The 27,985-nt window shown below is 35.2% G+C and overlaps 1 protein-coding gene across 1 annotated transcript; it reads left to right on the forward strand.

Moving 5' to 3' along the window:
* The first annotated feature begins 3,628 nt into the window (after window positions 1-3,628).
* Window positions 3,629-25,260, forward strand: LOC127543701 (serpin B6-like). The gene is made up of 7 exons (XM_051969951.1): window positions 3,629-3,757; window positions 11,279-11,454; window positions 17,001-17,138; window positions 17,528-17,645; window positions 20,770-20,912; window positions 21,905-22,060; window positions 24,609-25,260. Exons 2-7 carry the CDS (start codon window positions 11,287-11,289, stop codon window positions 25,008-25,010), a joined length of 1,125 nt encoding a protein of 374 aa, XP_051825911.1. The 5' UTR covers window positions 3,629-3,757; window positions 11,279-11,286; the 3' UTR covers window positions 25,011-25,260.
* Window positions 25,261-27,985: the final 2,725 nt, after the last annotated feature.

Consider the following 27,985-nt stretch of genomic DNA (forward strand, 5'->3'; position numbering starts at 1 on the left):
ATTGTGTTTGAAACTTTTTGTTCATTTCTGTTCTATTCTTCTCTTTTTCATTAAATATCCATTTTCCCCTGAAGGATTATATCCAGTTTTGCTGGGTAGGTTATTCTTGGTTGTAATGTTAGCTACTCTACATACTGGAATATAATAGTCTAAACTCTCTTTGATTTGGAAGCTTGTAAAATTTATGTGTTCCTGATTATGACTCTATAATATTTGTATTGTTTCTTACTGGCTGCTTGTATTACTTTCTCCTTGAACTGGGAACTCTGAAAATTGGCTATAATATTCCTGGTGGTTTTCCCTTTGGAATCTCTCTCTAGAGGTGATGAGTAGATTTTTTTCCTTCAATTAATTTTTGTGCTTTTTTTTTCTTTTTACCAATAAGTCAATTCTGTTTTTTAAGGCATTTTCTTTAGTAATTTTGTACTTCTTGCTATCAGGTTATTAATTCTCTTTTTCATAATTTTCTTGCATCTCTCATTTCTTTTCCCAATTTTTCTTCTATCATTCATCACTTTAACTCTTCCAGAATTTTTGTTGGGTTTGAGTCCAAGTAGCATTTCTTTTGAGGCTTTCCTTCTGACTGTTTTCACATTGTCTTCTTCTAAATTTGTGTTTTAGTTCTCTTTATGGCAAGAGTTCTTAATCTTTTTTTGGAGGTAGTGTGTGCGGGGATGATGGATCATTTTTAGCAGTCTGATGAACTCATAGAGTTCTTTTTAGATTATTTTTTGAGACAATCAATATTAAATGACTTGCAGAACACATAGCTAGTAAGTGTCTTGAGGTCAGATTTGGATTCAGATCCTTTTGACTTCAGGGCCAATACTTTATCTTCTGTACTACCAAGATTCCCATTTTTAATATCTTTTAAAATAATTCAAAACTCCTAAGTTTCAATTAATGCCTGGTGAAAAAAAAGATTGATTCCCTCCCTATTATTCTACTTCAAAGAACTCCTAATATCTATCCATGAATCCCTACTCTAGAAAAAAAAAAGTGATCCCAGCTGAAATAAATGAAGAGATAATCATGACCAAGATAGGCTCAACACCAGCAGTCAATATGGACAATTTAGAAAATCTGGAACTGCCTAATCTGGAATTGTTTTCTTTTATTCACACTTCTAATTTCCACCAACTATTGTTTGGGTTGTTTTTTTTCTTGTTAAATAACCTTGAGAAATGTTCTTTTGTGGTCAGAGGTGTGGAAACAGAAGATAGAATTATAAATGGGGAAATGGGTATTAAGGATGCCTAGAAAAAGTGAAAGAAGCATCAGAATGGAATAGAAAATTGGGGCACAGTGTTAGTAGATCTTTGGATTATATTTCTGAATCCAAGGAGCTAAAAAAGTTCAAAGACCAGAATGTTTAAGATATAAGGTACTTCAAAGTAAGGTTCGATTTTAGGGGTGTTTTATGATTATGTAATGAAAGAAGGACCCTGGGAAAAGGATTCTTTGAATAAATATCACAGAATGACTTAAGAAAACTAATTAGTAGTCAATAAAACCTGCAGTTGTGTTATTAGGCTTAGTATATGAAGATTAAAACAATAAATCTGGAGCTTATATTTTATTGGAGGAGGGTGTAAAATAACATGTCCATAGAAGAATAAATACAAAATTCATACCAATTATTATTTTGGCACAGTGCAAAGTAAACTGTGGGGAATCAGAAAAAGCCCCATGAAACATATGGTACTTGAGTTGAGCTTTGAAGGATACTAAAACATGGAAGGAATGAAAGAGAACATTCCAGGAAATGGAGACAGATTGGACAAAGGCATGGAAACCAGAGATGGAATATAAGATAGAACTTTTGTGATTTCTCACAAAGTCAATTCTAATTCTTCATTGGGCATGAAAGACACACTAGAGTCTCAAAGGCTAGGGCAGCAGAGTATAAGTACAGTATATATAACACAATCGTCTTAAAACCAGTCTAGCTAATCTGGGATAAGTTCATCAGGCAGTTGGTCATCAAGCAAATTTTTTTTCACTGTTTTTATGCTAAATTATAACATATGGTCCCAAGTTTAGGACAGGCTTCCAACATTTGAGGAAATAAAGGGAGTCAGGGAAGTCCAGAAAAGGAGTTTGAATCCCAGCAGCTCATGAAAGAATCTGGTCTGACACACAGGACTTGTACATAAATGGAGGTAAGATACTTCTCAGAGACAATGGGGTTTTAGAAGCATTATAACAGCATCAGCTAACTCTCGTACCAAAAAGGAGACAAGTCTTCTAAAAATCTTCATTCTACTTTTACTGTCCAAGAACACAAAGTTTTACTTGGCTAAAGGGTGCTTAGAGACTATTTTTTCTTTGTCCTTGAAAAAAGTAAGCACAGATTCTAAGACTTATGTCTCTTTGCCAATATTAATTCCAAAATTTGATTTTTACTCTTGACTGCATGCATTTGTATAAACCAGGAATATTTAATTATCTATTGTTCTTACTTTGGGACTTTGTTTCTAAAAGTGTCTGCTTTACACCCAAAGAGTGGCTTATTCACCAGAAATGTAAATTCACAAGATTTGGTATATCTTTACATAACTATAAGGTACTTTTCTTTTGGAAGTTTGTTAACTCATTAGCATCTATAATCTCACTGAAAAAATTGGTTTTCTCTTTAAGTTTTTTATTGATATTTTATGTTTATATTATATACATTTGCAGATTCTTCACACTTAAGATATCTCATAAGTAAAACTAATGATATTAAGACCTCATCTAAAATTCATGCAACATTTCACATCTGTATCATGTCTCCCAATCTTGGATAACACTACTGGAGCATGATTTTGTAATTTTATATCATGGATTCTTTTGGCAGTCTGGTGAAACCTAGGGACCTCTTCTCAGAAAAGCATTTTTTAATTTAAAAGTGTTTTAAAATAAAATACGTAGAATCAAAGAAGAAAACAAGGATATTGCATTGAATTATAAAAATATATCATTTAAGAGTTCACAAAAAACAGCCAGCCCAACTCTTTCCTTTTCTTTCATGTTGAATTTTACCTCTTCTTTTATCTCACTAACTCAGGGCCCAAATTATGAACTGTCTAATCTACCTATCCCATGTACTAAGTGAAGAAGATTATTAGCTTCAGGGGCAACATAGATACGCACAATTATATAGATGTTATTCCTAAAGCTAAAAATTTCTTGGTCCCACAGGCTGGCAAGTGGATCCTTGCAAAGTTTCTTAAACTCTACAAAAGCTTCCCTCTAGACATGGTGCCTTCAGATCAGGAAAGGATGTTGTGTTGGCTGCTGGCCAGCCTTAGCCAGTCTCTGGTAAAACCAGATGTTCTGCAGTTGAGCTCCACCCTCCTGGGCACATCTTATGGCACATAGCACTTATGTTATCTCATTTATTCCTCATGGAAAAAACATTGTAAGACTGGCATTATTGTTACCAGATTTGATAGAGCAGGAAATTGAGCTTCAAAGAGAGATTTCTTGGTGGCCATTCAGCTAATAAATTAAGTAACATCTGGATTTGTATCTTCTAGCAGTAAGTCTGTAATTCTTTTCCATCACACCACCCTGCATTTGGGGCACAGAATCAACATCCGTCCCTCTGACTCAGCCTCCCTCAGCTCTAATACTTAGCACGAAGTACTGTACTTCCTTCCCTCCACCTCTCACGCCAAGAGTAGCAGCAGCATCTGCAAGGACTCAAACAACGGTCTGGGGGATTAAGTGAACCATAGCATCGGTGGCGGCAGCAGCAGCAGCAAGAATACTGGTATAGTAGAGGGGAGAGTCAATCACTTGGCTCTCACACCTGGACATCTCCTTCCCTGATCTACTATAACAGTTCTGGGAGAGGAAGGGAGGGAGTGATCTATAGGTTGAACCGAATGGTTGAGAACAAGGAGGAAGGGAAGTCAGTGTAGGGAGTGCAAGAGAAACAGGAAGAATGCAAGAAAAACTAAAGCAGGGCAGTCTGTGGGTTTATTGTATTAGGAATTCTCCTCCTCCTCCCTCTTCTGCATAGTAGCTCTAGATGGCCACCCATTTGGTCTATACATGATAACTATCAAGCAAGCTTGGGAAGGAGCCAAGGGTTTTGCTTACTTGGAGATTTTCCATTTGTTTAGTTTAGTTCTGGCTGTGATTACATTGAAATGGATATTCTTTTACTTTGGAAGTTCTTTTTGGTTTCAGATGATGGTTGAGAGTAAGATGTATAATTTTTATGGACTTTAAATATTAGGCTATAGAAGAGAGCAAGGAGAGAACATTTGGAAAATAAACCCTCTAAAGTTCTCCTCACCTGAGTTCTCTCACTTCTATAGAGTTGTACATTTGGTCCAAATGAATAGAGGGAAGTGAATTAACATTATCTATCTATCTATCTATTGTCATCTTGAAGGGAAGAGAATAAATATATCTACTTACATATATGTATATATAGACACATGAATACATACATATATAGAATATATATACATATATATCCCCTACTATGTGCCAAGCACTTTAGAAATATTATCCAATTTGATCTTCATAACAACCTTAGGAGGTAGGTGCTATTATTGTACACATTTTACAATCCAGAGTCAAACAGCTGATAATTATCTGAGGCCAGATATGAATATGAGTTTTCTTGGCTCCAGGCTCAGTATATTTATTTTACAAGTCCTGTGGTTCTGGAAATCTTTATTCAGGGGCTTTCTGACAACTTGGTTGAGATACTCTAAAGAGGATTGCCTTCGGGACTCTTCTTGTCCTTGTTCTGTTTAAGCATGTACTAACATTTTCATGATTCTGTGATTCTAGACAATAGAATTAGAATCCCCAAAGGATTTATTATGTTTTACTGATTGACCAAATCTAGTAGCATAAATTGTAACAGAGTTAAGTGTTAAATACTGTACTTGAATTTAAAAACCAAAAAAAAAAAAGTTAGAATACGAATGAGACTATAAATGTGTAAAACTCTATTTAATGTTGCAGTTGCTTGATAGGTAGATTTATTTCATTGAATTTTTCTTTATTATTCTTTGTTATAAAGGATGACTTTCTGGGAAGAGAAGAAGGGGGAAGGGAAGATGATATTTTGCAAAAATGAAGGATGTTAAAAACAAAATATCTATAGAAAATTATAAGAAGTATAAGATGGAGAAGACATGATTAAATAACAGTCTGTATTTTAAAAACTTTTTTAAAAACTTTCAAAATTTGTCTTTCTTAGTACATAGTGAGTTTCCTGAGATACAAACTGAAGTTGAATGCCCATTTGTTAAGAATGTTATGGACTGGATTCCTGCTCTCTCTCTTAGGCATAGGTTGAACTGGATTACCTCAAAGATTTTGTGACTCTGTGATTCCATGTTTTGGAAGCATGGGATGGGACAAAGTAATATTCTCAAAATGTAGAAATTTGTGGATCAAAGAAGGAATTCAGGAATAAGTGGGCTGATTCTGGTGGCACAAACTTATAATCTCTGCTACCAGGGAAGTTGAGTTTGGTGATTTGCTTAAGTTTGAGAGTTCTGACCTAAAATTGGTTAAGCAAAATCAGGTGTCAGCATTAACTCTAGCCCTGATAGTGTGAAGCTACAAGAATTGGGATATTACAGATGCTTCCTAAGCATATATCATCTACTTTCTCAGGGAGGGGAAGAGAGAAGGGGGGAGGAGGAGGGGGAGAGACAGAGAGAGACAGAGAGAGAGAGAGAGAGAGAGAGGAGAGAGAGAGAGAGAGAGAGAGAGAGAGAGAGAGAGAGAGAGAAGAGAGAGAGAGAGAGAGAAGAGAGAGAGAGAGAGAGACTCAGAGACAGAGACTCAGAGACAGAGACTCAGAGACAGAGACAGAGACAGAGACAGAGACAGAGACACACACACACACACACACAGAGAGAGAGAGAGAGAGAGAGAGAGAGAGAGAGACTGAAAGAGAGATAGAGAGACAGAGAGAGACACAGAGAGACACAGAGACACACACACACAGAGACACATACACACACACATACAGAGAGAGACAGACAGACAGAGAGACAAAGAGATTCAGAGAGAGAGAGAGAAACTCAGAAAGAGAGAGAGACACACACAGAGACACACAGAGAGAGACAGAGAGGCAGAAACAGAGAGAGATACTCAGAGAGAGACACAGAGAGACTCAGAAGGAGAGACACACAGAGAGAGACACACACACACACAGAGACAGACAGACAGACATAGAGAGAGAGAGAGAGACTCAGAGAGAGAGAGACACAGAGAGAGAGAGACACAGAGACACAGAGAGAGAGACAGGGAGACAGAGACAGAGAGAGATAGAGACAGAGAGAGAGAGACACATAGAGAGAGACAGAGAGAGAGAGACTGAGAGCGAGAGAGAGAGAGAGAGACTCAGAGAGAGACAGAGAGAGATGGAAGTAGAGATGGAGGGAGGGAGGAAGAGGGAGAGACAGGAAGAGGGGGGAAGAAGTGGGGGAAGAGGGAGGGAGAACGGGGAGAGGGGGGAAGAGAGGGAGAAGAGGTGAATGAAGTAAAATTATTTAACAATATGCCAGATTTTACAGGAGTTGAAGCATGTAGCAAAGACAAGAGGACTGAGCTGGGGGTTGTGGTATTCTGAGAGAGGAAGTTATAATGCCTGACCAGGGATCAGGTCACAGGACCATAGGATGAAGAGGAAGGGAGCAAGCATTTCTATATTTTTATTATGTTAATGATATTATATTATATATTATAGTATCATTTATATAATACCTGCTTTGTGCCAGGCACTATGCTAAGTTTTACAAATATCATCTTATTTGATTCTCACAACAATCCTGTGAGGTAGATGTTATCCTCATTTTACAGCTGATGAAACTAAGGGAAAAGAGCAGTTAATTTGCCCATTTGTGTAGCTAGTAAATATCTGAGGCCAGATTTGAATCAGATCTTCCTGATTCCAGGCTGTGCACTCTATTTACTGTGCCACCAGTTCTTCCCCATAAGATCCCAGATTTTAAGATGGAAGGAATATTATTAGAAACTATCTAATTCAATCCCCTCATTATACAGATGAAGAAACTGAGGTAGTGGACATTTAAGTAACTTGCTTAGGCATAATAATAAGTTAATAAGTGTTTGAGACAGGATTTAAACTCAGGTCTTCCTGCTTCCAATTCCAATACCCTATAGACTAAAGCATGCTGTTTTTAAAAATGATACACACATAACACATACACACACACATACACACAATCCCTTTCACTATATATATATGTATAGATATATAGATATATATATAGATATTGTTTAGTTTTGATCTCAATAAAACTGACCTGACAGGCAAAGGTCTAATTCTTTCATCTTTCAAAAGATTTTTCTGACAAGCATTTTAAGGTTTTTATATTTTAGCCTCCAGATCCATGCTCATTAGCATTGCATTGATAACTGACATTCTCTGAGCAAATGTTTGATGTTCACTTAGTTATTTCTGCCTACTTCTTTAGATGTTTATCAGTGACAATTACAGATATCCCCAGGAGATTGGTCTTCCAGAAACGTCATTATAGTCTCATAAAACCAAAATATTTTAAACGTCCAGTAAAAAGAAAAGGTGATGTCAATATAGAAAAATTTCTGATGTTATTCAGTTGATAGGTCTCAAAATGTATACAAACTTTTTTAAAGAGAACCAATTGGAAAGAAACATTCTGAATATTAATGTTTTCTCTATACTACAGTAAAGCTCCTTATCAGGGCAATGAATGGTAGCTCAAGATGCTTGTTTCTATAAGCCATAAATCAGGACTTATGTGTGATTGCTGCTGACATTGTAGAATTGGCTTTGCATTTCTTAGCTCTTTTCTTCATCTGTAAAATATAAGAGCTGGATTATTCTGAGGAATAATAATTTATGACCATGATCTCATTTAGCAAGAATGTACCCCATCCACTAATCCTAACATCTTTTCTTGAAACTGTTGACTTTTCTTAATCCTAAAAGAAAAGTACCTATTTTTCCCTTTTCATTGTCATAGTCACACTTGATTTGCAAATTTGCCATCTGGAATTACTTTTTTCAATGTCTTCTCTTCTTAATTCTTTATTTTTTTTATTTAAAAAGAGGTAACTGAGCCAAAAATTCTTTGTTGTAGCTACATGAATGATATGTTTATGGTACAAATCTTAAGTGATGAATTAATTAAAATTATAAATGCAAACAGAGGTTGCTAAAAAATCATTTGCATGACTAACACTTGTGCAATTTCACATTGTTCTGTTTGCTGAAGGGCTCCATAACAGAACACTTTATCCTCCCTTCCCTCTCCAATCCACCCCTCTTCCTAACTTCCCCTTTTCTCATTAGAGTACTAACATCCCTCCAGCAACTTAGTTTCTTAACCTGAGTCATCAAGACCTCACTCTCCCTCATGCCATATATCCAGTCTGTTGAGGAGTTTTGTCAATTTTACCACTCCAAAATCTACTGTATCCATCTCCTTTCCACTTCGATAGCTACCAGCCGAGTTCAGGTCTTCATCACCTCTCACTTGTACTACGACAGCAGTGTCCTAATTGATCTCACTGTCTCAAATTTCTTTCCATTCCACTCTATCTGCACCTCAGTTGCCAAAGTGCCAAAATAGAAATGTGACTAGCTCACTGCCCCTACTCCAATTTTACTCTGGACAAAGATTGGGTCAATGAGCTGATAGAACTTTAGCCCTGCAACAGAATAATCAGTGATTATACTGCATTTCTTATCCTTTCACCAGCAAGTAATTACTCAACTAATTAATCAATAAGCAGCCTTTAATAGGTACCTAATAGGTGTGTGCTAGACACAAGGCGTGTATAAGTAGAAATTAAATAATCTTTGACCTCAATGAGGATATGTTCTGACACATGAGGAGATATCATGTCTCTCTACATGATCTCTCAATAGATAGTTATAGATATATTTTTCTTTTTGCTATTGTTGTTCAGTCATTTTGAGTCATGACTAGCTCTTAATAACCCTGTTTGGGGTTTTCTTGGCAGACATACTAAAATGGTTTGTTATTTCCTTCTCTAGTTCTTTTTACAAGAAGAGAAACTAAGGCAAACAGGGTTAAGTGACTTACCCAGTGTCACCCAGCTACTAAATGTCTGAGGCTGGATTATAATCCACAAAGAGGAGTCTTCCTGACTCCATCCATTGTCTTACCTAGCGCGCACACACATAAACACACACATACACAAACACACACACTACACTCACTCAAATATACATATATATATTCACACATATGCTCTCTCTCTCTCTCTCTATTTATATATATATATATATATACATACATATATTCACACACGTAGATACATATATATTTACTGTACATATGGCTCCCTACCACATCTAAGATTAAATTTATTAAACTCCCATGTTTGGTGTCTATAGCACTTTCCCCCCTGATTCCAACTCCTATTTCTAGTAATAGGTAGGTAGGTAGGTAGGTAGGTAGGTAGGTAGGTAGATAGATAGATGGATAATTGCCTTTCACAGACTTTATTGCCTAGTCAAACTAGACATCTTGCAATGCTGCTTATATTATACAATATTTATAGCCTTTTTGTCTTTGTGAAGATTGTCTTTCATGCATAGAGTATCTTGGCCTCTTAGCAACTCTAATTTCCTTCAAAGCTTAGCTCAAGTATGATTTTCTAGGAGGTCTTTCTTTACCCCTCCCCCCTCTTTCTTTCTGTCTTTCTCTTTTTCTTTCTCTGTTTCTTCCTCCCTTCTTCTCTCCTTCCTTCTCTCTCTTTTTCCCTCTCCCCCTCTTTCTTTCTTTCTTTCTTCTTTTCTTTCTTTCTTCTTTTCTTTTTTCTTTCTTTCTTTCTTTCTTTCTTTCCTTCTTTCCTTCTTTCCTTCTTTCCTTCCTTCCTTCCTTCCCTCCTTCCTTCCTTCCTTTCTTTCTTCCTTTCTTTCTTTCTTTCTTTCCTTCTTTCCTTTCCTTCTTTCCTTCTTTCCTTCCTCCTTTCTTTCCTTCTTTCTTTCCTTTTTTCCTTCCTTCCTTCCTTTCTTTCTTTCTTTCTTGCTTTCTTTCCTTTTTTCCTTTTTTTCTTTCTTTCTTTTTTCTTTTTTTCCCTTTTTTTCTTTCTTTTTTCTTTCTTCTTTTCTTTTTTCTTTCTTTCTTTTTAAAATTTATTTCCTTTTTATTCTGGAATAGCTTGTTTTGTCTCTGTCTGTATGTTGTCTCCCCCATTCCATTATAATCTCTGTGGGGACAGTTGCTGTTTTTTGGTTCTTTTTGAATGCTCACCACTTAGCAAAATGCCAAGTACATAGTACTTAATAAATATTTATTAATGATTTGGGCACATGGAGGAAATTGGAAGGAATTGTTCAACCTGAGAAAAGTTGAGAATAAGAGTTCCATGACTAGAAATGAATTTCCAGGATGAAGAGGTTTCTGGGGGATGGATAAATATTGAACAAAAGAAATTGATGAGAAAGGGAAGAAAATAAGTTCACAGTCTCTTCTTTTATAGAAAAGTAGACATCCAGAGGGTCTATGTCCTTCCTTTGTGATGTGGAGGTTATTTTCACATAAAGAAACATGCGACTTCCATAATGAAATTCACACAAAGATTTTAGTATTAGAAAATACACTGATATTAGAGTTAAAAGATGTGGTTGGAATCTGGTTCTGCTATCTCTGTGACCTTGGGAAGGCTAAACATTCTCACCTCAGTTTCCTCACTTATAAATTTGGAAGAACAGATAATTTTTAAAGACCATACTAGCCCCTATGAATATATGGCTAACAAAAGAACAGTAAGCCTGATCTCCCCTCTTTTTTTTTCTAAATAAATGTTTATTTGGTGAGTAAATAAACTTGTTGAATATATAAATATGTTTGAGTAAATATTGAGTAAATTGAGTAAAAAATGAGAAAATTGAATAAATATTTGAGCAAATAAATATGTTTATTTGTTGAGTAAATCTCAGAATTAACTCTTAAGGCTAAAGATAGAATAATTTGTAATTCTATGTAACATTAAGACCATGAGGTAGTACAGTGCATAGAGGACCAGGTCAGGAAACTCATCTTCTTGAGTTCAAATCTGGCCTCAGACTCCTACTCACTGTGTGATCCTGGGCAAATCATTTAATTCTGTTTGCCTCAGTTTCTTCATCTGTAAAATGAGCTGGAGAAGGAAATGGTAAACTACTCCAGTATCTTTGCCAAAAAAAAAAAAAAAAAAAAAAAAGGGAATCAGGAAAGGTTGCATATGACTGAAAAGAAAGACAACAATTATGTAATTTTGTGTTCTTTCCTAGATTTCATTATGGATTTCATCTCTGAAGCAAATGGTCCCTTTGCCATTAACCTTCTGAAAAAATTGAGTGAAAAAGATAACTCACAAAATGTGGTTTTTTCTCCTCTGAGCATCTCATCTGCCCTTGGCATGCTTTTTCTAGGGGCCAAAGGAAACACAGCAGCTCAGATTGTAAAGGTATGTTTTTTAGTACAAGAAAACATGTAAGATAGCTGGGTTTTTCTCTTCATTTCTGATCCTTCTTTAAAAAGAAAGCCATTATTTAGTGTTCTTTCCTGGTTAGTAACATTGAAGACTTGGATAAAATCAGAAGTACATAATTTGTCATAAAAACAAAACAAAACAATACTGCATAGCTAGGGACCATTTATGGGAGGTAAATATATTTGTATATAAACATTTTTCTTCATTTTCATGAGTTGAAGAAACATTTTAGGTTTCTAGTAAGTTCCAGTTGGAAAGAAAGATAGGAAAACAAAATATGAATTGGAAACAGCAGAGAGTGAAAGTGGGAAGACCTATGAATAGACTATTGCAATATATCCAGACCCTTTGTAATGGGAGTAGAGAAAAGGGGACAGATATAAATGAGATTACAGAAATAAAGTCAAAAGTGTGTGGTAATCAGAGGATTATGATAGATAAGGGAGAGGAAAGAGAGTAAGTAAATCATTTACATAATAATGAAGTCAGAAGACTGAACAAAATTCAGTGTTAATTTTTCTCCTTCATTTCTCCAGAAGCATTTACTCTGCCCAGGGATGGGCCACTTGCCATATGCCAATAAAACTGCCTAATGGTCAGTTCCTTCACTCCTGGACAAACATCAAGTTGAGCCTTTGGAACAGGATCCACTGTCCTGTTCACTGTTTTATCCCCTGTTGGGTCTGCTCAGATATATGAAAGTAATCCTTTGTTATAGGCAAGGTCTCTCCAGTGCTCTCTCTTCTATCATTAGGCTAATAATCTATCAATAGCCTCATACTAACCATTTCTTAGGTTGAAGCTTTAGAGAGTATCCTTATGGCCTTAATAATTTCTCATCAATTACCATAAATTCCTCCGCAACCTAATCCTACTATAGCCACTCATTTAGCATGTCTAGCACCCCAGCCCTCAGAATGTCATTTCACATTTATAGAAATTGGAGTTGGTCTGTCTCAAAAGTGATCCTTCAGGCAACAATATTTTTGTAAGTAGTGGGCATCCTACTATTCCTCATCTACCTTCAAGAATCACAGGTGACTAAATCTTTCCAATTTATTCACCCAATAAGTCTTATTTTAGTCTATGTCCAATTATACAAAATTTTCACTTGAATTCCTGTATTTCAATCAATCTATCTATCAATCAATCTCTATCATGGGTACAAAGTATATGAGCTGAAAGTTTGTAGTCTAAAACCAAATTCTGTGAGAAACCAAAATGCAGAATCAGTGAATATCCAATTCAATATGGTCTCTTCTCCCCCTCCCTCAATCTACTACAATTTCATTAAGGTTTTCTTTTGCTTATACTAAGGGTTTAAATAATGTCTCTGATATTTGCTATCTTGTGATCTTGGAAAGTCTTATATTTCTATATGTCTCACTATCTTCATATGTAAAAACAAGGGAATTGGAACAGATGAATTTTGAGTTTTCTTCTAACTCTAAGATCTATGATATATGAGAGTGTCATCATTGATCCTTCTTCCTGATGTCTAATGTGTATCAGATGCCAGATAACATTTCTTTCTTTTTTAAAAAAAATAATGTTTTATGTTTGTAGCAGCAATTTTTGTAGTGTCTATCAGTTGGGAATGGCTGAATAAATTATAGTATATGAATGTTATGGAATAGTATTACTTCACAAAAAATGATCAAAAGGATGTTTTCAGAAAGGCCTGGAGAGACTTACATGAACTGATGCTAAATGAAGTGATTAGAACCAATAGACTTGTGATGGGTGTCATCTCCATCCAGAAAAAGGACTTTGGAGATTGAATGTGGATCACAAGATAGTATTTGCACTTTTTTGTTGCTGTTTGCTTGCTTTTTAAATTTCTCATTTTTTTCCTTTTTGATCTGATTTTTCTTGTGCAGCATGTTAAATGTAGAATTATGTATAAAAGAATATTTTATGCCCATGTTTTGCATTGACCTGCCATCTAGGGGAGTGGGTGGGGGGAAGGAGGGGATAATTTGGAACAGAAGGCTTTGCAAGGGTCAGTGTTGAAAAATTATCCATGCATATGTTTTGTAAATAAAAAGCTTTAATGAAAAAATCAATTAGACAAGAAAAAAATGTATTACATATGTTTAATATATATTGGGTTGCTTGCTATGTAGGGAAGGGTGTGGGGGAAAGAAGAAAAATGTGGAACACAGGAGTTTGCAAGGGTAAATATTGAAAATATCTTTGCATGTATTTTGAAAATAAAAAAGCTATTATTTAAAAAATAAAAATAAATAAAATAATATTTTATTTTTCCAAATATATATAAAGATAGTTTTCAACATTCAACTTTGCAAAATCTTGTGTTCCAAAGTTTTCTCCCTCTCTCTTCTTTTCCCTCTCTCCTAAATAGCAAGCAATCTGATGCAGGTTAAACATGTTTCTAAACATATTTCCATATGCATCATGCAGCATGAGAAAAATCAGATCAAAGGGAGAAAAACACAAGAAAGAAAAACAAAGCAAACAAGCAAACAAACAGCAAAGGTGAAAATACTACACTTTGATTTATGTTCAGTCTCCATAATTTTCTCTCTGGATATGGATGGCATTTTCTATCATAAGTCTCTGAATTGCCTTGAATCACCTCATTATTAAAAAGAGCCGTGTGCATCAGAATTGATCCTCACATAATCTTGTTGTTGCTGTGAACAATGTTTTCTTGGTTCTACTTGCTTCACTTAACATCAGTTCATATAAGTCTCTCCAATCCTTTCTGAAATCATCCTGCTGATCATTTCTTTTTCTTTTTTTTTTTTTGGTATTCTTTTTTTTCTTTATTCCTTGGCAGATAGATTTCTAAATATTTTATACAATCAGTAGTTATTTTAAATGGAATTTTTCTTTGTAACTCTGTTAGATTTTGTTAGTGATATATAAGAATGCTGATGACTTATGTGGGTTTATTTTATATCCTGCAACTTTGCTAAAGGTGTGGATTGTTTCTAATAACTTTTTAGTAGACTGTCTGGGGTTCTCTAAGTATACCATCATATCATCACTGCTGGTCATTTCTAAAACAATAACATTCTGTAACATTCGTATACTATAATTTACTCAGGCATTCCCCAACTGATGGTCATCCACTCAGTTTCCAGTTCCTTGCCACTACAAAAAATGCTGCTACAAACATTTTTGCATATGTGGTTCCTTTTTCCTTTTTGATGATCTCTTTGAGATACAGACCCAGTATAGACACTGCTGGATCAAAAAGTATACAGTTTGATAGTATTTTTGATCATAGTTCCAAATTGCTCTCCAGAATTGTTGAATCAGTTTACCACTCTACCAACAATGTATTAGTATCCCAGTTTTCCCACATCCCCTGAAATATTCATTATGAGCTTTTCCTTAGCCTATCTGAGAGGTATGAAGTAGGACCTCAGAGTTGTCTTAATTTGCATTTCTCTAATTAACAGTGATTTAGAGCATTTTTATATGACTAAATTGCTTTTAATTTCTTTATCTGAAAATTGTCTGTTCATATACTTTGACTATTTATTAATTGGAGAATGACTTGCATTCTAATAAACTTGAGTCAATTCTCTATATATTTTAGAAATGAGGCTTTTACCAGATAAGGTGTTCTTGCTTACAGTTAAAGAAAGCAATTCTTTGTCCCAATCAAATGAACCTCAGGAATGTTGATGTAAACACATAGAAACAATGAACTGATATACTTACACATGTGTAGACATATACCCATTTAATAATGAATCACAAAATCTTTCAAGTAATTGCTTGCTTGAGGGGAGGCTCCAAAACAAACAAAGAAATGTCAGCCTGATGAATATAGTCAATTTTCCAAATGTGACTCAATATCAATTTCCAGTGTACAATGAAAAAAAAATCCAGTAAATTTGGAGTCAGAAAACTTGGGTTCAAGTGCTGGCTCTGATACTACCTGATATGTGGGGAAATTATGTAACTTTAGAGTACTCATCTGTAAAATGAAGGATTGTACTAGGTGACTTCTAAATCTATAATCCTACTTACCTCAACTTCTGTAAAACTAAAGTTCTCATGTCATTTAAATAATCTTCCTTTCCTTCTGAGAGGTTTATTACTTTGGAGAACTGTTTCTCTTCCAATATTGTAGGACATTTTACCTTCTGCAAAAGTGTAAAATCTTGCTATTTGGTCATATTCAACTTCTAGGTCATTGCTGGAAATAGTTTCTATCCCATAGGACCAGGGGTGTGCTGCATAATATTTGATATATATTTTATCTTTAACACATTAAAATATTCAACATCACTTTATTAATCTAAGCAATGAGCAAAACAATAAATCAAGCCCTGATTTTTAGCCTTTGTCAGTTTCTGAAGTATAAACACTCACATTCAAAATTTAATAATTAGTTTTCAAGCTCTCATAAGACAATGGAAGATGGCTCCAGCACACCACTTTGGTTCCTCCCCACCAAACATTGGTTATATAAGAAACCTTTACAAAGAATAAAACTCTACTAATCTAAGCAAGCAGAAATTGTCTGCACACTACAGATTAGGATATACCAGACAAAATACAAGCATGAATTAGCTTTCTAGATGGGAGCAAGATAAGACCCAAGCTTAAACCAAGAGAGAGGATCTTAACTTCATCAAAGAGGTCCCTTCTAAGGCAGGTTAGCTTATAAATCAGGGACCTCTTGGGGAGCTAGCTGCTCATATATACCTGCTGCTTCTTTCTCTGTGTCTTTTCCCCAAGAATCTCTGGCACCAACTCCATTCCTGATACTAAACATAATGTTGTGCTCAGCATTCTCTCCCCTAATCTGGGATTTTATCTCCTTCTACTTACACAACCATACACAAAACACAACTGAGCTTTGATGAAAGACAGGCTACATAGAGAAAGGACTTCTAAAATTATGTAGAGGGTAAAACAAGTATCACAATGGAATTGTTTTAATTAGAACAGTTCTTGTTAGAATTCTAATTTGGAAAAAATGATCAAGACAATTTTACTTTATCTGTCATAGAGATTGAATAACTAATAAGGTATGTTAATCACCTCACAGAGCACACATGTAGTTAGCTAATTACTTCATTAGTTACCATCTGAATAATGAAAGGATCAAAAATCTCTTCTGTGATTTAATGGATCCACAGGGTTTTGTGTAATGGAAGTTAAAACAACAATGACAACCATGATCACTACCCCTCAGTATTCTGACCCCAATGGCTTTGATAGAAGTAGTATGGATTTGAACAGTTTTGCAGAGGAAACCTCATTCTTTACAATTCTGGTATCATCTGCCCCAGAATTCTTTTGTTCCAGCTCCTATTTGTCTTTTACTCTTTTTTAAAATAAAGGTCTTGTTAAGTAGTGTCCCTCTCTTAATATGAATCAAGTCCTTTCATTTAAAATAAACCAAGTCATCCTTTTTCGTCTGAGGTATGGTGTTCTAGTATTGTCACAGGCTTTGCTGTCAGCAGGTGGTTCCTTGGAGGCTGAAGGTCAATGCTAAGAAGGATTTTAATATGTTTCCCTTTATTTAATAGGTACTTTCTTTAAACAGAGGTGGGGACATCCACAGGGATCTTCAGACTCTTCTCAATGAAGTGAACAAATCTAGTACCCACCACTCCTTGAGAACCGCTAACAAACTCTTTGGAGAAAAAAATTACAATTTCCTCTCAGTAAGTTGAATCGATTAAATGATAAAGAACGTAAATGAAAGTAGGTTGTGGGGAGAAATAGTTAAAGGCTCTTGATAACATGATCATGATCGTCCTGGTAACATTTTACATAAACTAAATATACTAAAAATTGGAATTTAAAACTAATTTCCAAGGTACAATTTATCTTTTCTCGACTGTGTAGGCATATTTTTCTCTGTCTATAAATTATCTTTGTTTTTTAAATTTTTTTAAATTTTATTTTTGTAAATTAAAAAGAGGAGGAATAATGTATTATGTCCAATGCGAGTCTAGCACTTGAATTAATTTGCTTTTCAAGAAGAGCACAATTATTTTCACAATCTTAATCTATTTAGTAATAAATGTTGCTTTACATTTTCTCTTCATAGACATTTAAAGAAGCTTGCCAAAATTTCTACAATGAAGAGCTGGGAGAACTTTCCTTTGCTAAGGCCCCAGAGGAGTCCAGGAAACATATAAATACCTGGATAGCAGGGAAAACTGAAGGTCACACATTACATTTGTTTGTAATATGTTGATTATTTTAGTAATATTTAGTAATATTTTAGTAATAACCGCTGTGAAAGTGGTTAGAGAGAGTGGTTGTCCCTTTCAAATAGAACTGTGGGATCCAGTAAATATAGCCCACTGAAACAGAACAAAACAAAAAAACAAACAAACAAAAAACTTGTAAACAGAAGAGACCTGATACAAAGGCTGCCTCTGACTCTTACTAAGTATATGATTATGGACAAGGTATTTAAATACTCTGAGTAACAGTTCTCAGTAACAGTGGTACCTGATTGTTCAAGACTCCATTTGGGATTTTCTTAGCAAAGATATCTGGAGTGGTTTATCATTTCCTTCTTCAGCTCATTTTACAGATGAAGAAGTTGAGGCAAGCAGGATTAAGTTATACAGCCAGTAAGTGTCAGAAGCCAGATTTGAAGTCAGGCAGATGAGTCCAGTACTCTATCCACTGCACCATCCAGCTGCCCCAGAGAAGTGGAACTAATCCTATAATTGCCTAACAGGATTGCTTTTAAGAGAAGCAGTGGACTAGAGTAGAAGAAAACCTGACACTGAAGTGAAAGAACTTGCATTTAAATATTGCCATTGTCACTATTGACGTCACTTTCCCTTCTGTAAAATGAGGAGGGACTGATCAGGTAGTCTTTTTTTTCTGTATCTAAAGATATTATTCCACAATCCAATGGCATAATTTATATGAAGAGTTTCATAAGTCATAAGATTCTATGTAATTGTTGAATATTACTTATCAAGAGAGCAGCACCATAAAGTTAATAGTCATTGCCAATCAATCTCATTCATCTTCCACACTTTGGATCTCTCTCTAGTGATCCCTTTGGCCCTTCTCTAGAATGACTTTCCTCTAAAATCAGTCTTTTGAAGAAGAGGAAAAATGGCAGAGACTAGAGCAATGACTGCCAGTCCCTTTCATTACTCCTACCACTACTGATGCATTCATTACTTGTAATAGGGATTCCTCCTCCTTCTTTATTCTTTCTCTTCCTTCTCTTTCTTTCCTTCTTCATATCTTTATTCTTTTTAAATTCATAAAATAACAAGCATAAGTTTGAAAAGAAAATAAATGATATTAAAATATGTGTACATATATATTTATACATACCTATGCATATGTGTGTATGTGTGTGTAAAAAAAGAAGACACCAACTGAAGACTAAGGACCTGTGGCCAAGAGAAATCCTGTTATAAATAATCTCTCTGACCTAAGGGAGAGGAAAGGAGGGAGAGAGGCAAGGAGGGAGGAAGGGAGGGAAAAGGGGAGAAAGAGAGAGAGAGAGAAAGAGAGGGGGGGAGAGATAGATAGATATATAGAGAAAGTAATAACTTTCATAACTTTGAGGTTACAGTTAGAGATCTCTTTCTAGTGAAATACTGCAATTTGAATGTTTCCTTTTACATTAAAAAAATGTTTCTTCTTTTAAGAGGCTTCCTAGCGATTACCTTTCGGATACATTTGAAAACTAACACAGATTATTAGCATTGTGGATAACTAATATTTTTTATTACATTTCTTCCTTAGGAGACAAAAAAATGTAAATGCAGAAAGACAAACAAGACCTCTAAAAAGAGATAGAGGCATAAAAATTAGGGAGAGAAATAAAGAATCAACAACTGTGTTCTCAGGTCCTACCAGATTCCAGAAACATATTATGTATCATATTTCCTTTATGATTTAATGACATTGTTTCAGCCTCTTTCTCTTTGTGGTTGCTTCTTCTCTCCACTGCTTCTGACCTCCAGATTTATTCTCTTGCTTTTCTCCCTCCAGGATATATATCAAGTTCTATTCCTAAACATAATCTTTTAGGATGGGAGAGAATGGCTTATAAATTATATCAGCTTTCTCTCCCTCATTCAAAGTCAGGGTAAAATTACACCAGCCTTTTCTACTTGATTCAAAGTCAGGGCAAAACTTCCTAGGATTTAGATAACTAAGAAGCAAGCTGGGAGATTTCTATGTGACTAGCAATCTTTTTCTAGTGTTATGATATCCTCTAGTATTCTGATATGTCTAGATGTAGCCATTGAAGCATAAAATCACTTTGCTCTTTTTTCACATTCATCTGAGGTGAAAAGTTTGAATCCCCACTCTGCTCTTTTTGAGTGTATGTGGTCAAGGGCAATGCATTTAATAGCTATAAGCTTCAGTTTACCCACTGTTTGCTAGGAAGTTTGATCTAATGGCTTATTTTCTTTTGGCATCAGATATTATGATATATTAAGGTATTGATTAACATGAACTCAGAAAAGAGCATTGTAAATCAGAATATTAATTTATTAAATTGCTCACTAGCTCCTTATTGGTGCTAGATTTATCTGGTATATTCAGGTTCTTTTGATTTCCTTTGTCTCCGTAGGCTCACCAAACTTCTGCTATTACTTTGGGTTTACTACACTTCAACAGACCATAGCTTTTATTCATTAATTACATATCAGTCTTTGTGATGAAATTGGAGAAAAACCCAGTACTGTGATGGTGTTTAGAGAGCCCCACAGTCTCATTATGAACATATTTATAAACCATTTCTCAGCATGAATTTCTTTTATAGCTGATTAATTTATTTGGCCTTTGCCTTCTCAGATGTAAATCATTTCATTATATCTAAAAAAATTCATTGAATTATATTTTACATATGCCATTATGCATTTTTTAGTTTTCAAAAATATTTTCTTCTCACTGTGTATTTCACATTTATCATCTTATTCGTTAAATCACCTTTGATTTCTCTAAGATCATCAGTCTATGAGCAACTCAAGGATTAGAAGTCCTAAGCTGCTTCTAGAGCAGAGCCCTCATAGAGCAGAGCATAGTAAATGCTCTATCAATGATTCAAAAGTATTTATTAATCCTTTACTATGTGCCAGATCTTCTTCTAGGGACAGAGGTTACAATAACAAAAGGACAAGAAGCCTTGCCTTCAAAGGGTATTCAAGAAAGAAAAATTTTTAAAAGACTTTAACTCCAACATTGTTGAACCTGGATTTCTGACCATGAATTGAACATTTCCCCTTTGTAAAAGTTTTTCTTTTCTTTTCTTTTCTTTTCAAACGCTGATTCAAGTATTTCTGTTTTTATTTCAAGGTAAGATTGCAGAGATGTTATCTACCTCTTCAGTTGGTCCAGTGACTAGACTGGTCCTTGTGAATGGCATCTATTTCAAAGGGAAGTGGAATGAACAGTTCAAGGAAAACTATACAAGGGAGATGTTTTTTAAGACCAGAAAGGTGGGAAAAGTTTTCAGCATCCTGATTACTGGTATAAAAAAATAATATTGAAAAATGTAGCGTAGACTTCTTAAGGATTCTGTCTTTTGATTTCTAACATTTTGATGAAATCTGATATAAAAATGCATGAGAGAATCAAGAATAGTCCAGAAGGTATTTAGTCAGGTGTCATTGAATCAGCAACATAGACTCGTCATGACCTTCTTTAATCTTTGTGTCCAAGAACTTGGGCAAGCAACTTGCAACATAGCAAGTTTCCCCAAGCATATATGCAATACAGACAGTCACAGAGAAATGCTGGAAAAACACCCAGGAATAGAACAATGGAGGCTTGTTCCACAACAAGGTATCCCATGGCTTGTTATCTCTACTTCCTTCCAAGAGAGTCAGTTTTTCAGGGGCCATGGAATGATGTAGCTTACATACACCAGCTCAGCACTTTTATATCCTTTGTTGTGTACTAACTGTATCAATTCTGAGGGAGGGAAAAGGTTTGGTATAACTTCAGGCATATTCACAGTAGATCCCTTGGCATCTCTATGCCTCAATCTCCCTAACTGGATTATTTTTTAAATGCTTTACACAGTTCCACGCTGCAGCAAGTGTAGCTTTGTGACATGGCAAAGAAAATGCCAGGATTTCTTTTTTTTAAGTGTTTCATATTAGTCAAATAGGTGTGTTGGAAAATAAGGAGTAATGTTGTGACTCTTTTATTTTATCAAAGTGTATTTAAAAAAATACCCTGACTTCTTGTTTTGGAAAACACGGAGGATTCCAGGTAATTTGACTGAATAAAGAAATTTCTCTTGGGTAACAATAGGCTAATTTTCTGGAACTTCATGTAGTGATTGTCTTTTTCTTTTTCCTTTTTAACTGGAGTAACTTTGCATACATTGTAAAGGTTTCTTTAAGCCAAATGTATCTTTTCAGTAAATTTTATTAGCACTTTTAATAATCTGATGTTAATGGCACATCTACCCTTTCCCCACTAGAACGAGAAAAAGCCAGTGCAGATGATGTTTAAGGAAGCAACATTTAAAATTACTTACATAAAAGAAATATCCACCAAAATCCTGGAGGTCCCCTATGTGGGTGAGGAGCTGAGCATGATCATTATGCTTCCTGATGAAAACATTGATCTAAAAAAGGTAAGTTAATGATCTCAAAATCAAATGACAACTTTTAATACTATTATATTACATTGTTCCTTGAGGCTTATCTGAGAATTCATTATAGAGATAATTCTCATATTGTGGATGGAATACTATTATCCTATAAATCAGAAAATCTGGATTTTAATTATGGCACTACTTTTTGCAATGAAGAAATTTAATATCTTTAAACTTCAGTTTCCTCATATGGATTCAGAAGACTTTTGTTTCAATTTGGCTCTCATATTTACTGGTGTGAGTCTGGTGTGACCTCTAGGCTTCCATTTCCTCAGTTGTGAAATGAAGGGAGTGGGCTAGATAAGTATAAATCCTCTCCTAATTTTAACTTTATAGAATACACACACACACACACACACACACACACACACACACACACCCTTACCCATTCACACACATATAATTCATTCCTGTAATTAGCCACTCTTTGTCTTACTCCTCATGGAAATATTCAACTATAATTTCTTCTATCTATAATAAGGAATCAATTGCTACAAGAATGTACTAAGTGCCTATTTCATGCCAGGTACTATGATTGATACTAGAAACAAAGAACAACAAAAAATGCCATTAGCTAAAATGTCTACAGTTTTTTTAAGGCTTGTAAAACATTTAACAAATATTATCTTATTTAATCCTCAAAACAACCCTGTGAGATAAGGGCCAATATTATTTCCATTTTCCAGGTGAGGAAACTGAGTCTGTAGAAAGTTAAATAATTTGTTAAGAATCATACAAGAAGTTTTAGGAAGGATTTGTCTCCAAGACCAGCATTGTATACACTATGCCACTTAGCTGCTAACAGCAAGAAAAGCACTATAGTGGGGTGTCTTTATTTGAGAACTTCATATGAGAACTGTTTGCCATGAACTTTATTTTTTAAAAGATAGGTAGGTAGAGGGATAAGATATAAGCATTTATTAAGTGCCTACTATGTACCTATGGTGTTAAGCACTTTTTAGGTATTATCTCATTTAATTTGCACAATAAGCCTAGAAGGCACAAACTATTATTATACTCTTTTTGTTCAGTCATTTTTCAGTCACATCCAACACTTCGTGATCTCATTTGGGATCATGATACTTGAAATGGGGGCAAGGATATTTGAAATGATTTGCCATTTCTTTCCCCAGTTCATTTTACAAATGAGGAACTGAGGCAAGTAGGGTTCAGTGACTTGTCCAGTATCAAACAATGAGTAAGTGTCTGAAGTCAGATTTGAATTCAGGAGGATGAGTCTTCTTGATTCCAGGCCTGGTATTCTATCCACTGAACCACTTCCCTGTTCCCATTTTACAACTGAGGAAACTGAGGCAAAAAGTATTTAAGTGTTTTGACTATAGTCACACAATTTGTAAATATCTGAGGCTAGATTTCTAGGCCCTAGTACTTTATTCAGTACTCCATTTAGCTGTCTATAGATAGATACTAATTAGATAACTATTTCAATATAATTGAATTTTTCACTCAATTTTAATTCAGATTCAGTTCAATCAAAAAATTTAAAATTCTGTTTAATTCAATTTAATTAAAAGTAAAACTTTTAATTTTCTTTTTTACGCCTTAAAAAACACAGTTCTGAGAAAGGGTTCATGGATTTCATCAGGCTACCAAAACACAAACAATATTAAAAACCCATTGCACTATAGTCCCATTCCCAGCCAGGTTCTTTGATTTCAACTATCCCTTGATTTATCCCCCTTCTAGTAATTATGGTATTTTCACCTCAATTTATTTTCCTCTAAACCAATCTAAGCAACTAATCCATGACAATATTTTGAATTTGGCTTTTTTTTTATTTCACTTTTTTCAATTTATAAAAATCTGTTTTCTCTCCCCCTTACTTCCCACAAAACCCTTGTAACAAATACTGATTTAAATCAAATTCCTGCATTATTCACATCTACATTTCATAAATGATTCTACACCCAGTCTTTTGACAATGTATGTAGCATCCTTCATTGTAGATCCTTTACTCACTATAGTTTTTATACCTTTCAGAGTTATTTTATTTTAAATATTATTGTATAAATTCTTATCCTAGTTCTGTTGAATTCTGTCTGCATCTGTCCATATGAGTTTTCTGAAGCTGTCTTTTTCATTTTCTCCAGCACAGTACTTGGATTTAGTAATTTTGGAAAACAAAAGAACAGCAGGGTTTTCGACCCCTCATTTTGGAGACAGGCAGTATGATGCATTAGAAAGGGTGCTAAATTTAGTCACTAGGCCTGAGTTTAAATCTCATCTCTCTGCCTTGCTCCCTGTGTGGCCTTGGGCAAAGATCTTAGCTGTTTCCTCATCTGTAAAGTGAGGGGTTTGAACAATAGGTCTCCAAAGTTCCTTACACTCCTAGATCTCTGTGATCCTATAATCATTGTATTGCTTTCCCCAAAGTGATCTCTTACTTCACAGGGCTAGGATAATTGAATCTTCAACATATCACTAATCTTAGTAAGGAATGACCTGCAGCATGAATGTAATTGACTGTTTTAACAGCATTTTATGACTTTTAACTATTATCTTCCAGGTAGAAGCAGAATTGACCTATGAGAAATTTGTAGCCTGGACAAAACCAGACTTGATGAAAAGAACAGAAATGAGTGTGTTTCTCCCCAAATTTAAAATAGCAGAGCATTATGACATGGAATCTCTTCTTCGAAGTTTTGGAATATTGGATGCTTTTGAAGGAGGCAAGGCTGATTTTTCTGGAATGTCAACTCAAGGAGGCCTGATTTTGTCCAAGTTCCTGCACAAGTCCTATGTGGAAGTTGATGAAGAAGGTGCTGAGGAAGATGATGCTGCAATATTCCGAGTGCCCATTTGTGGAAAAATTCTGCCAAACTTCATCCCTGACCACCCATTCCTCTTCTTTATCCGGCACAACAAAACCAACAGCATCCTCTTCTGTGGCAAATTTTCTTCTCCATGAAAATATACAATTACTTTGCTTATATTTGCTAAATATTAATTTTGCTGCTTTTCTATGTTTACCCTTAAGGTAGAAGATTCATATCTATCATCCAAAGTAATGTCCTTAATGGCCCATACAGAGCATTAAGAGTAATTATGCTTTTTTTAAAAATATTTCTTCCATTACCTTGTACCTATCCGGGCATATAGTATGCATTAAGTATTAATTATGCATCTTTTGGTTGTGACAATAAAATTCAATTAGTGGATCAAATGGTAGTGTTTGTTTCTACACTCAAATTGAACTGGCCAGTTGGGCAATGTGTGGTAAGGATCACTGCCCAACCCATCCAATTAATAAATAAGAAATTTGTCTTAGTCTTTTATTAGGTAAAAAGGAATTTATTTTTTAATTTTATTTTTTAAATTATTATAGCTTTTTATTTACAAGATATAGGCATAGGTAATTTTTCAGTATTGACAGTTGCAAATCAAAAAAGAATTTATTAGAAAGGACACCCCCAATGTTGACCAAAATGGGTTCAGCAAGGGAGTGCAAGGGTGAACAGTACTCAGCAGGTTTATATAACCCGAAAGCAGAGTCCCCACCCACCTCTGACTCTTCAGAGCTTCAAGAATTTTCCCCAGCATGAAAGAGCACAAAACAAAGATGTTTATTTAACAGGTAGGGAGGTTTGTAGTCTTGCCTTTTCCCCATCCTGAATGCACTGAGGGGGTTTCAACAGTGTAAAGCTAAGAGCAAAGAACAAAAAGATTTTACATCTCAGACTACCACCTCCATCATAAAACCCAGTCCTTGCCCCTAAGAGACAATGCATTCTTATATTCTTTTGGAGGAGATAACCGCCATACCAACTATCCACTGATGTCATTGTGGGTCTCAGTTTTCTAATTTAAGTTTTATTTCTCCAATTTAATTTTTATAAATGTGGAAACCAAACAAATACTTATCCTTTTCTCACAATACCCTCACCCCCTTTAAAAAAATAATTTGATTTTCTCATCCTTTTCTAACACTTCCAATTTGGCTAATATTTTTACATCCCACTTCATAAAAGTCTATTTATTGACTTCCACACAGATCTCCTTATGCAGGATGGATAATTAATCCCCAAAGTCTCTGCTAATTCTTCTGATATATCTGTACTAGAAGTATCCTCCTTTTCCTGCCAATAACCTGTCCAGAGTCATTATTTTCCCATGACATTCTGCTAGTAGCATCTAAGTACTCTGCTATTCCCTTCACTACCTCTCTGATGTAACTTATCCTATAATATTTACCCACTAGAGTAAGAGAGATACAAGTCCAGAACTAACTAGACTTCTAGACTTGAATTCATCAGCTATTACTCTTGACTTTTTTCTTTGAATGCCAACGTAAAAGGAATAGTCAATTGGATCAATGAAAAAGGTGCTCACTCAGTTTCCAGGCAAAACAGGTTTGAGAGAGCTATATCCACAATACCATCCAAGCTTGGGATATGCTCATCCCTGAGAAATTGCCAGAGCTTCCAGACTCAGGTCCATGCCACTAGAATCCCTAGATTTTGGAATCTTTCACACTGCTATGAGAGGCAAACTGATTGATTTCTAGAGCTAAGGGACTAGTGTAACCTGGTTCATTCTGTCACAGTAGGACAAAGTATTACTACAATTCTCCCCAGCAGTGTTATTTTGGGAAATCAAAGAATCCAATACTTGAATTCACTCTCATATTTTTCCATATACAAAGGGAATGGCACTATTTGGGTATGGGGCAACTCGTAGCAGAGACACAGAAATTATTACTTTTTATTCAGACTCTTTACAGAATACTTTACCAATTCTACCCAGACATTGATATCTATTGTTTGCCTTAAATCCTTGATGTGATTCCAAATCTTCCTCTTCCATTTGTTCCCAGCTTATTCTTTTAATTTGCATTTTCTAAATGCCCAGCCTTTGTAGTAAACCAAGCAATATTCCAAATTGGACAGGCAGTTCCATAAACCTCTTTCTCTACTAGGACACAAATATTTATTGAATCTACTTCTATTCAAGCTCTCTACAATTGTACATTTGACAAACATCAAACTGAATTGTTTGTGGGACATCTTTCTCAATAATATTAAACCAAATCTTAACTCTGTGTCCCCAACCCAAGCACCAAATACTATTGTAGCAGGGGAATAGCATTAATTAAACCTCCCTCCTTTATAGGATTGATGGACTCCTTACAGGGAACCCACTCAGACCACTGGGCAGTTAGAGGTCCATTTACCAACCATTTCCAGTTCCTTCCCAAACAAATGAAGTCCAAAGTCTTCTGGGGCATGAGACGATGATCTCATCTTCTGAAACTACTTTTGGCTGAGAATGGGCATTGAGCTGGATCATCCCACGGTTTCCCATTTGGAAGAGGCTGTGCTGATTGAAGATCCAGTGGGTTGAGTCAGACCTCTGAAGCTAGGTCAATGTAGTTTTCTGGTGCTAGTCATTTGAAGGTGAATTGCTCAAAGCCTAGAAGAAAAGAACTAGAGAAAGCTTATGTGAGAGAGCATTAAGAGCAGAACTCTCATTCTTGGGAGTTGTGCTCGTATATTCCCTGAAGTTTCTGTAAATAGCTAGTTAAGTTTCATCTCTTTTAATAGAGACTACATTACAACCCAAAAGCAATTTTCAGAAAGGAGGAATCCCATCAGAATAACAGAGGTATTCACAAAATCCTTCCTTACCCAATCTCATTTACCAATAAAAAGAAGAATACTGAGATAGATTAACCCAGACTTCTGCATGAGGCATATGTGAAACCTCTCTGCCAGCATTTTTTTCCTAGATAAGTATCCCTCTTCTGAACAGATCTCAGGATAAGAGGGTTCAATGGCATTTTTAGAGGTCACTTGGGCTCCTAGCCTCTGATAAATGAAAATAGATTTTACAAAAGCTTTTGTAGCCTGTTGTAGGCCTAAGAAAAGTTTCCACTGGCTTAACTCT

This window comes from Antechinus flavipes, chromosome 1 (assembly GCF_016432865.1).
Source record: "Antechinus flavipes isolate AdamAnt ecotype Samford, QLD, Australia chromosome 1, AdamAnt_v2, whole genome shotgun sequence".
NCBI classification, from domain to species: domain Eukaryota; kingdom Metazoa; phylum Chordata; class Mammalia; order Dasyuromorphia; family Dasyuridae; genus Antechinus; species Antechinus flavipes.

What these genes read in the sequence shown, in the direction of transcription:
- LOC127543701 (XM_051969951.1), top strand. Translation starts at nt 11,287, where the DNA reads ATGGATTTCATCTCTGAAGCAAATGGTCCCTTTGCCATTAACCTTCTG. An exon ending in TGTTTTTTAAGACCAGAAAG is followed by an intron (nt 20,913 to 21,904) that starts GTGGGAAAAGTT and finishes TTTCCCCACTAG; the next exon opens with AACGAGAAAAAGCCAGTGCA. An exon ending in AAAACATTGATCTAAAAAAG is followed by an intron (nt 22,061 to 24,608) that starts GTAAGTTAATGA and finishes ATTATCTTCCAG; the next exon opens with GTAGAAGCAGAATTGACCTA.